Genomic DNA, 10808 nt, shown 5'->3' with positions numbered 1-10808 from the left:
AGTAACCTGAGCCAAACATCCCTGAAAGTCTGTGGGCTTTAAAGCTGGAGAGTTTATTCACAGAGTTCATTGTTGTCTCTTTTTTAATTATATGATGGTGCTGTCTGTAAAAGATGTGAAAGCTTTCATAGCCACCTGCCTAACACTGAGCATTTCTTCCTCGTGATGCCAAAAGAGCTCTGACCAATCGGGGTGAGGACAGATAAGATCTGAGGGTGACCCAGAGTTTCTGGTATCGGGATGTTAGCAATTCATCCTTTGGACCCTTTGTAGGATGAGTTTTTGGTGTCAGTTTGCTTCCCAGAGGTAGCATCAGATCCCATCAGAGCTCAGGGGCCGGGTGAACACACTGAGGTCCTGCTGACAGTCTTCTTCTGTGAGCGAGTACTGCTGCCGTATGCCGGGGTGTGACCGATGAGAAAAATGTAGGTAGGGAGGTACATGTTGATAAAATGAACAGTTAAACTTCACTTGTTGGTGGTTTTGATGTTGGGGCTGATTGGAGTATGCGCACATTTTCAAAAAACAGTGATTCAGACAGCTGGAGTTTTACATGAAACAAACTTGAGGAACAGGATCATTATATGTACACCATGCTTCCATCTATTACTTTTCAGGAGGAGAGTCCAGGTGCCGAACTGGCCTGTCTGCATTCTGGATCTTGTGCCGCTTGAAAAATTTGCAGCATCGTGAAACACAAAATATGAGAGTGGACCCACGAATCATGTATTAGACAAGAAAGGGACACAATTCCAATCTCAAAGGTCCAGAAATTGGTCTCCTCAGTTCCCAGAAGTTTACGGAGTGTTGTTAAAAGAAGAGGGGATGCTGCACAGTGGGAAACATCCCAACTTTGAGTGAAGTTGCTGCCATCCAATTCAAGATGAGCTAAAACTTTTCATGCCTGCATACTTGTTATGTTTTCTGTAACGTAGCTTCACTAACTCTTAGTTTGTTTTTATTTCATTTTGGTTCCACGTCACTTCACTAACTCTCCTGTCATTTCAGATCCTGCCTTTCTTCCCTGCCATGCAATCTGCTCATTTCCCCGCCCATCTCCCCCTCACCTGCAGTCCATTTGCTCATTAAGTCCTCAGTATATATATACTAGTCCATTTTCACTTGATCCCTGCTCTTCTATAGGAAAGAGGAAATTTCATCTTGAAAAAATGTTTTTGCACATCAACAGAAAGAATTCAGAAAACATTTATCGTTCAAATCATCAGTGCATATTTAATGTGGATTAAAAGAACATTACAATAAAGTAATATTGACAATTCTGTAGCCCCACAACATTGCCAAACTAACATGAAAAGTCTTTCATCTGTGTTGTACACATCCAATTTACTTTATTTCTCCCTTCTTAAGGACTATTATTTATTTGGCAATCATTTGCTCAGCAACAGATGGGTCATGTGCAGACATTTATAGGAAAGCAGTTGGTGCAACAAATCTCATTCAGGTAATAAAAAAAAAAAAGCCTTTTGGACAGTCAGCAAGTTAGCTTAATGACAGTTAGCCAAGTAGCTTAAAGTCCGTAAAGTCTGGTCAAACTCAAAGTTTTTAAAGTTACACAATGGAAAAAAAACAATGGAGATTAGCGGATTTGTTGCAGTACACGTTTCACTTTAAAGCAATTAAAGCTCATGTTTGGGAGAAGGAGGGGATATTAGCATGTAGAATAGTTATACCTTCTTGAGATATTTTACTGTGGATCTCAGCCACTTTTGAAAGACACTTTTACTTTGTAATCAGTGAGTGTAAAGGTAGAGGTAACAAAAAACTTCCTACATTCAACGTTTAACATTTAATAGGCTGCTCTGACAAATATGCAGTAAGCTTGAATTCTTTACGTGCTCATTTGGGTGAAATGCTTACAATTTCACCCAGATGATGATGTCTTTCTAACCCTAACCAAGTATTTTTTTGTCTGTCTAAGCCTAGCTAAACATTTGGAGAAAAAATGCAATACAAAATTAAAACAAAATGTGTATATATGGTCCTAAATTTCTAATAATAACATAATATTTGCCTAATATTGCCTCTAATATTTGACCTCATGAACTTTGGGAATGGCAGTATTTATTACAGGCTTTAGGTTCTGTTTTTGACTTTCAATCAGAGATCCTGACTGACCTTCCTAAGCCAAAAATAGCCCCCATCAGTCCTGGTGTCCTCTGGTTTAAAGAGCTTAAATCAGAAAAGGAGAAGGATCTTTCACATCTTCTCTACAATGTCACAGATACTGCATTCTGTCAGATAATACAAAAGGAATAACAATTTTAGAAAAATAGATGTTCATAAGTATGTTCAACATTACAAAGACAAAAAATTTATATTTTAGGCATAACTTCTCCTCCTTAAAGAAACCCTCCTGCAACATGCCACATAATATTCTCACCTCCTGTATTTTTTCTTCACTCTCTTAAAGAGTATAAATGACAGTATCAAAAAAGAAAAAGGATAATAAGTTGTGTCTTAGCCACTGAGTCCTCTTGTTACAGGGCAGAGGGTAAAGATGAGGGGCCAAGAGTGAAATGTTAACTTCAGTAGCCCTTCATGGCGATGGAGGCGCCTCCCATGTTGTCATGACGTTTGATCTGATATATCATCAGGAGGCTGATCAGCAGGCCCAGCAGCTATAAGGACAAACAGGTGGTCAGTAAGAAAATGACACAGGTGACACGTGAAGCAGATAAAATGGTAGGCATCGGTTCAAACCTACTTAACCACATCTTATCTCTGGTGTGGGAGCTAAAGGACAGCTCGTTTTCCCACTTTTAGGTTTGAGCTGCTTTTAATTAAATCCTCATTTTTGACGTTATAGAAGCACAGAGCTGTATTGTCTCCAATTATTCATTTGGTTTCTTTGACATTAGGAGGTTTTTTTTAATCATTCTGTTATCGAGACAACACAGCTTGTTTTAGCAAGTTAATTTATCTGGTTTTCTTCAGATCACAACATATAATAACATGTTTACAGAGAAAGAAGAGCTTTAATTTCTCCAGCGCACACGATGATGAGGGGAATGTAAAAGAAAAATGAGTGGTTCCTGTGATGACACCTCATTCATTATCGCTGTCATGACAGTTGTGGAGGATCTGTAACATTAAGTCCAGGCATGTTTGTGCCATTCTGTTTGCCTGACTGCTCTTGATCTGCATGGGCCTGAAAATATCTAACCTGACTGACCATACTTTGATTTTTCTAATACAACCTTCTCATCAAGCTAAAGCAACCAAGCTACGTCAATGATATGTATAAACACAGGAATATTAAAACATTCTTAACATTGCAAAATAACACAAGATTTTAAGAAGAAACTAAAGTGAACCACTCACTGTTAAAGCTTTTAGTTGTTATCTCATGATATACCCTGTTTTACAGTTATATTCCTGTGCTTTAATTGCTCTCATATGCTAAACCATAAAAATCCTATGTGTGATGTGATCTCATACTGCATTAGTTCTAATCATGTGACGATGTGGCGTATGAACAAAGGGAGATGCTTCAGGACAGAGCCTTCCAGAGGTCAACTGAGTTTAACTGAGGTCAAACTACAACGCACAATGCCTGATTCTAACTAGTTTGTAGATGCATCTCTTTGAATGATTATCGTCAAGGTCTCACACTCTGAATTTGCAGATGTGTCTCCAACATCCACCTCAAGAACATTTGAAACATTAAATATCTAACTTTATTGCCTCCACAAAGGAGGTTATTTGATTTGTATGGCTTATTTTTTTTATCTTTAGGACTGATAGAAAGTTTTGGGACAAATTCACTTGAGATTTTGAGTTACCAGAGGAGTGGCGTCACTCTAATCAGAGGTTATCTAATGTTTTATTGTAGAAAGCTACCACTCTGTTAGATTTACAAAGAGAAGTTTGAATGGGACTGTGATTGGCTCAATTTCAGTGAAGAAAATGTGGGCTAAATGAAGCTAAATGACAACAAAGCAGAAAGGACAGTGGGGCTTACAGCAGTGACTGCAAATCCAAAGAGGATGCCCATGACGATCTTGAAGACTATGTCAACCAATGAAAAGATGATCTCACTGCAGGGCTGCAGAAGGGACAGTGCAGGTGAAATAAAAACAAGTCATAAGTTGGAAACATGACAGGGTGGCAAAGTGGACGGTGCTTAGATTGACTGCTTGGCTGGTTGATAGCATACCTGTGCATAGATCTTGGTCGGACCAGAGGTTCCCTGTCAAAAAAAAAAAACAAGAGCAAAATGTGGTAAGAACCACAGGTTAAAGGTATCTTAAAAAAATAGAATATCTAAAGAAAAGAATAAAAAAGATGCAAAGTAGATGCCTGAGTGTGCTGGTGGAACCATATTCTGATGTTAAGATTAAAGCTACAGATCTCTGAGAAGGAAGTGGTGAAATTCTTAAATATCACCATTTGAGCTGTTTAAGAAACTAAGAATTAAGAAAATGATTTGGATCTCAAGCGCTTGCTGTAGTAAAATGTGACCTTTTGAATAACTCTTTGGCCACTGAGTTGTTCTGTATGTTAATGCAGTCATTAAAAATCATAAAACCATTTTCTGAAATGTACCTGAGGTTTGGATTCACATGGAGATGAGCCAAACAGCCCTCCTGAAGACGAGCATGCACAGGAGTCGGGGATCGTTTCACCCCAGTCCTTGGCACTCACCACTCCACAGCAGTGGGCCTGCAGCCACATGAGAGCGTTGTTGGGGTTATTTTCAGTGGGTCTATCAACTTTTTTTTACATTTCTTAAAATGTCCTCATAATAACTGTGAAAATTTGAACAAACACTCTTGAATGCAGAACATATGAACAAAAATAAAGCAGTTTTGTATTCATCATCAAACATCCACATAGCTTAGCCAGATGAAGATAAATAGTGCAAAGAGCATTACACTTTGTTGCATTTCTTCCAGCATATTTCTAAACTCTTTGGTGGCCATTAAGTTGTCGACATACTCCATGGAGGCACCCCTGAAGCCATCTGCTGCCTACAAGGTGAGAGAGAACATCATTAATGTAATGGAAAACTAAAGATGAATAAGATATTAGAATCAAGACACAAGGTGAAGGACATTAGTATCAAGGTAGACAGATACTAAAAACAGACAAAGAAAGAAAAAACAGACCTGCTCTCCGTTGAAAGTTTCTCTAAATACACAGTAAGAAAGACTAAAGTCAGATTTCTGAGTTGAACACAAGAGAGAGTGGGTCCTCATAAACCTTTGGGTCTCAAGCAGCAGCCTATTGGTTATTCTATTTTACTTGTTGGCCATTAGCAAGGCGCCGTCACCCATTAGCATTTCATGTCTGTCAACTAGCATCCTCAGGCTGGACGCTCGCCGTCTTTTTTCTGCTTAGTCATAAATTGTGAAATACGCCACTGATACCAACTGTGCACTTGACCTTTACTATAGTATATGGCTGCTACTATAATCTTGAAATCAATTTCTATTAAATGTCTCTTGCCAAGGACAGTGGGACTTCTTGGTAAAATAAATTGGTCACATGAGACTTTTTTGCCACTTTCAGCCACTCAGTTACCAGCACAAACGTATCTTTTCAGTAGGTGGCTTTTACAAGGATATCACCTCTGATATCACAACCTATGTCCCTATCACAGCAGCATAACTTATAGCTTAATTTTCAACATTGGCTTTCAGTCTCTCCAGACACTCTCAAAAAGCACTGGCACCTGCTGGTTATCGGCTGCCTCTGGTGAATCCTTCAGCCGCTGGGCCTTGCTGTCAAAACTCAGGAGGTCAGGAAAAGTGTGATCTTACATCAATATTCACCCAAAATCTTTCCCATAATTACCCCCCAACACTTTGGTTCTTGAGGAAATGCCACGTAATCTCATTTAGCAAACAAACTGGTGAGAATTATTCAAATCCAGATCAAAAGTGTAAAGAATGCAAATGGTCAGATGGACATATCCAAACCAATCCATTTTATTCATAAAGCACAGTTTAAATAAACACAAAGGTTCCCAAAGTGCTGTACAATAAAACAAACACAATAAAACTTAATAAATAAATAAAGACTGTCCACCCCAGATAAAATATCTGTGCACATTAAAAGCCAAAGAAAAGGTGCGTTTTAAGGAGAGATTTAAAATGTGCAGCGGCCCTCTGAGCTACAGCCTCAGGAGCAGGCTGACCTGAAAGATCGGCTGGGTGTGGGGGGGTGCAGAAGTTCAGGGAGGTACGAGCATTCAGAGATTAGATGAGAGTACAACATAATCCAGACCGAGATAGAGGAGCTGATAGACAGATATTATATCTTACCTTGTTTCTGATGACAGCCACGATAATCCCAAATATGAGCATGATGAGCATCCCAACGCCCATGAAACCTGCAAACTGTACATAAACCAACATGAGCAACAATCATGGAACTGTTAAATCTTCCTGAGCTTACTGCTGACAGACCACAATTAAAACAAACCAAAAAAAAGTTTAATTTAGTTCATTTACCCTTTGAGTTCTTTTTCATGTATAACAAGGACTCTTGTACGTACTATTTTGAGGGCCAGGTCTCTCTCAGAGCAGGCAGCGTAGATCCCGAAGGAGGAGAGGCCCAAGACACCGATGGCAATCACCCAGAGCCAGCCCACACCGGGGCCTCCGATTGCATTCAACTGCTCAGGCAAGACAGGACAAAACAAACACTGATCTACTGCTGAGCTCCAAGGTCAAAAAGCGGTTGCTATACCATGAAATCAACGCTTTTATGTGTTCTCAAAAATAAATAATCTTTGTAGAGGTTGACAAATATAGTCCATATATTAAAAAGAGGTTTAAAAACATTTTGTGTTGACCAATTTACTCCTATTGGACTATTTACCTTCAAAGGTTTGGTTACAAAAGGAATATAATTGTGTGAGTTGAGTAATAAAAAGACATTTTCAGATGTGGTTATTGTTTAAGTTATTTATCATCTTAATCATGGAAGTTTTAACTATTGCAGTTAGCTGTGCCATGCAGTACCACTGATGACCATAAGATGGCGACTCTCAAACAGACTTGGGTTCTTGTGATCACTGTGCTGTTCGTACCTCTGAAATAACGCCATAGATACTAAGCCTCAAAGCCAGGTTTCAAGTGTCACTCGTCAGCTACACACTCTTGTCCAAATAAAGTCACTTTTGGCTAGCAAGACACCGGGGGCTGAATGTGAACTGGATGAGTTCTTTGACTTTCAGAAAGTACTGGGATTCTGACTCCAGTGCCTGTGGGGCTGTCACACTGGGTTCCTTGAATGATTTATAATCCTACAAAGGAGTGAAAACAGCCCTGCGGAGTTTCTGTGTTTAACTGAAACTCAATACGTGTTAGTGTGAGCTGATTAAATCGTGCTAAACATTATCCTGGAATGTGCTACTCATGAGCAACAATACAAACTGAAACCACACTAAACAGGACGGTGTAGTTTGTGCTAATGACTGTGTTGTCTGGTTAGTCATCCAGAAGTATTGCTCGTGAAGTCGTGGCACGGATGATGATCCAGAGTCTTGCCATAGGCTCCCACACTATCCCACTTCTCAACTGGGGGACGTCAAAGATGCTTTTATGTTCTGTTCGATAAGCCTGTCCTGATCCAGCAGTGATTGTGGATTTGGGCCAGCTTTGAGTGAGAATTTGTACATATAGATGCATCAGAACCAAGAGCTCACATGTAATCACTGTACAAATACGCAAGATTTATAACTGGCTCCTTTTTAGAACCGGTTCATTTAGGATTTTGGCATTCGTGCTTTGGACCACTTGGGGAAGGAATTCAATACTGTTCTTGGTCTAATTATTTCCTGTAGCTTCCTGGGTTTGGGCAATCAAGGGGCCAAGGCATTATGACTCACTGGGATTCTTGGAAGTTACAGCAGAAGGCAGTTCCACATCTGGTTGGTTCCATGAAACACGTGACTTAAGTGTTTATTTACAAGCTTCTAAACAGATTGTCATGAATTGGAAAGTTAGATGAAACTCAGATGAAAACGCGGTCTTTTGTAAAGGTCAGTACTTGGTAAAAAGCCAAGTTTCAACTCATACTGTAAATCCTGGAAAACAATTACTTGTTTGTAAAATGTTCAACGAAGACGGAAGACACAGTGAACCATAGAATAAGCTACACCCAGAGACATCCTGTTTTTCTGTCAAACGAGAGAGGAAACTTCTCCCCGAGCTGTGTCTGCTTTAAGAAAAGAAACCAGAGCCTCCAACACATTTGGGCCACTGCCCAGCTCTGTGTAAACAGTCTTTAGCTCAATTTGTTTTAATCATCTACAAGCACTTATTACGTAAAGTAAAAATGTGCTCCGTGTGCACTGTGCAAATGATGCCCAGATCAAGCTCCACTCTCACGGATACAAACGTAGTACTCTACTTTTGGCCACCAAATTTCTTTATATAGAAATCTCTAATGAACGAAAGGTGGAAATTTACTAGACTGATCACTGCACAGGCTGTCCCAGGAGAACGTCCCGATTCACTGTGATATGGAAGGGTTTGGGGGCCGGAGCAAAAAGTGCAGCACACAAGCTGCTGTAGAGCTTCAAGTGGCTGTTTTTTTAAATGCCTGGAGTTTTGTGGATATGAATCTGGACGCTTTTTTTTACACTGAACAACTGTTACTGTGTGTATGTCAGCGCAAGGCCTAATCCCTCTGCTTTGCAGAAGTAAAAATGGGGAGTTGAAAAAGAGAACGGTTGCTTGACATTGATCGGTTTTAAGGCATCTGGGAAATGTGGATGGTGATGGGGAGTGAGGAGGTTGGAGTTAGGGGAGGGGGCAGGGATAGATTGCATATTCACATGTGCCAGACTCCAAAATGAGGCAAAGGCGTAGTTACATATCAGCCATTTTAGGCCGTTTTCATAGACAAAAAAACAAGTTAACATTTGCATTGAATTATTATTGACTGGACTACACAGATGAAGCGGGTTCAACAGTAATGTTATCCTTTACCTGAATGCTGATGGCGGTAGCTTTCACAGCCAAATACATCAGCACACATCCGATGATCTGGGGACAGAGTCACAGAGCTTAGTTAGTGTTTAACTAAGTAAAACCACCAGGTTGAGACTGTTAGAAACGTAGGACATGCCTGAAATCATCAAAGAACTGTCAAATCAATTTTTAAAGAGAGTGCATTTTCACTTCACACTTTCTCTCAAAGTGAATTAGTTTACTAGCATGATTCAGTCATTAAATCACGGTTTATATTTGTATAAAACAAAAAAACAAGTGTTGACTGAGAAGAGAATCTGACAGAACTGTTTTCAACTTTCTGCTGTAGATTAAACTATATGAATGTATAGTTTAATGTATATATGAATGACTTATAACCCATTCAAAGACACTTAAATATTATACACTCATTGTATCAATCAATACATTTATCATTTAAAAGAGCCTTTTTTATTAAGGGATCTCCAAGAGAGTTAATCTGTCCTTTTAGAGGCTTGATATGTATTTAAAAGCACGCGCACGTCGCGATGTTTGTCATTTCAGAAAGAGACACAAGAGGGAGACAGAGAGCTAAATACCTGAGCCAACTTTGGCCTGTGAACAGAACAGTTGATAAGTGCACATGTGGCTTTCATATGCACCACCATAGACACATTATATAATTTAGTCCGGGGGGGAGGGGGCGGTGTCGATAGGAGGATTTTTTTTCTACCTTTTTTTGTGTCAGTTACTGGAAGTGACTGTTGACCGGACATAAATGAAATGCAGGTTAATGTTTTAGAAAGGTTTTAGCACTTTTTATTTTAAATTGTCAAATCTTTTGTATTTAACATAATTGTTTTTATATAATTCACCCCTAATTGTATGATAATATATTCTTTACCCCTTTTGAATTAAATCCTTTTCACTTTCTTTGTGAGAAAAAAAGGTTGAAAATCCCCAAATTCGACACTTTTTTCATTTTTTCTCACTCAAATCTTGTCTTAGTTCATTTTTCTGCAGCATGTAATCTCAACTATGATGTTTAGAAATGAATTCTACTTCAGTTTGTTTGCTCTTTTGCTGTGATTAATTTGGGGGAAAAGAAGAGATGGAGAACCAAACAAAATCACCAAATTTCACTGAAAATTACACGCAAGTGAGAAAAAACAAAAGAATAAAAGAATTTCCACTTACCGCAAATAAAACATTGAAGAAGATGAAAAGGCATTTGAGGCATCCGTTTATTTTTCCCATCTTCACTTTTTACTGATTGACTCAGGAAAAGAAGCCGTGTGCACACGTACAGTACAGTAAGGTGATGTGTGTGCTGTGCTGTGTTGAATAGCAGAGTATGTCAATGATGGGAAGGCAGAGCTATGGCACACAGAGCAGATCTGCAGCCAAACGGTGCAACGTGCTGATGTCATGAAAATAACAAACCTTCACAACTTTTCATATCATATACATTATATTATATAATATTAGAATGATATATGAGTATGAAATGTATTTTATGTACAGTACTAAAAATGTTTGAAATCACTTAATCAACCTCAAAAAGTGCAAATCATTATAAGATATCAAATAATAATGCACATAAATAAAAAGTTAACTCTTACATGACCGGGAAACAGAAATGTCAGAACATACATCAGGTTAATGGCCTTTGCAGTGGATAAAAAGGAAACCTCACACTACTTGTGGGCACTTGTCTAGCTGCTTTAGATCTATGGTGTCTGTATCTGAAGGAGAAGACCCCACCCCCGCTTTGTGTGGGAGGGAGGCCTGTAACATTTTTCAAGGAAAACATGTGGAGGTCAGAGAAGAAGAAGAAGAAAAAAACAGGCAATAATGAGCTGC

General features: G+C 39.1%; 1 protein-coding gene across 1 annotated transcript; it reads right to left on the bottom strand.

The window, feature by feature from the left end:
• Positions 1–1190: 1190 nt before the first annotated feature.
• On the bottom strand, positions 1191–10294 carry LOC140283205 (tetraspanin-8-like). Its single transcript, XM_072377918.1, has 9 exons — positions 10143–10294; positions 8964–9020; positions 6521–6640; positions 6288–6362; positions 4896–4991; positions 4567–4683; positions 4178–4210; positions 3983–4066; positions 1191–2639 (listed from the first exon to the last, which is right to left on the bottom strand). The coding sequence occupies exons 1-9, from the start codon at positions 10200–10202 to the stop codon at positions 2547–2549; spliced, it is 735 nt and encodes a 244-aa protein (XP_072234019.1). The 5' UTR covers positions 10203–10294; the 3' UTR covers positions 1191–2546.
• Between the last annotated feature and the right edge of the window lie 514 nt (positions 10295–10808).

The sequence above is a fragment of the Leuresthes tenuis genome, unplaced genomic scaffold, assembly GCF_036924035.1.
Source record: "Leuresthes tenuis unplaced genomic scaffold, fLeuTen1.0.hap1 SCAF_23, whole genome shotgun sequence".
Lineage (NCBI taxonomy): Eukaryota > Metazoa > Chordata > Actinopteri > Atheriniformes > Atherinopsidae > Leuresthes > Leuresthes tenuis.
The sequence above is the reverse complement of the archived record's forward strand: the minus strand, read 5'-3'. Positions and strand labels throughout refer to the sequence as shown.

Excerpts from the sequence above, each read along its gene's own strand:
- LOC140283205 (XM_072377918.1), bottom strand. The coding sequence starts at position 10,202 with ATGGGAAAAATAAACGGATGCCTCAAATGCCTTTTCATCTTCTTCAAT. Across the intron at positions 4,684-4,895 it reads TGGAAGAAATGCAACAAAGT|GCCCACTGCTGTGGAGTGGT; the intron begins GTAATGCTCTTT and ends ATGTGGCTGCAG. Across the intron at positions 4,067-4,177 it reads CGACCAAGATCTATGCACAG|CCCTGCAGTGAGATCATCTT; the intron begins GTATGCTATCAA and ends TCCCTTCTGCAG.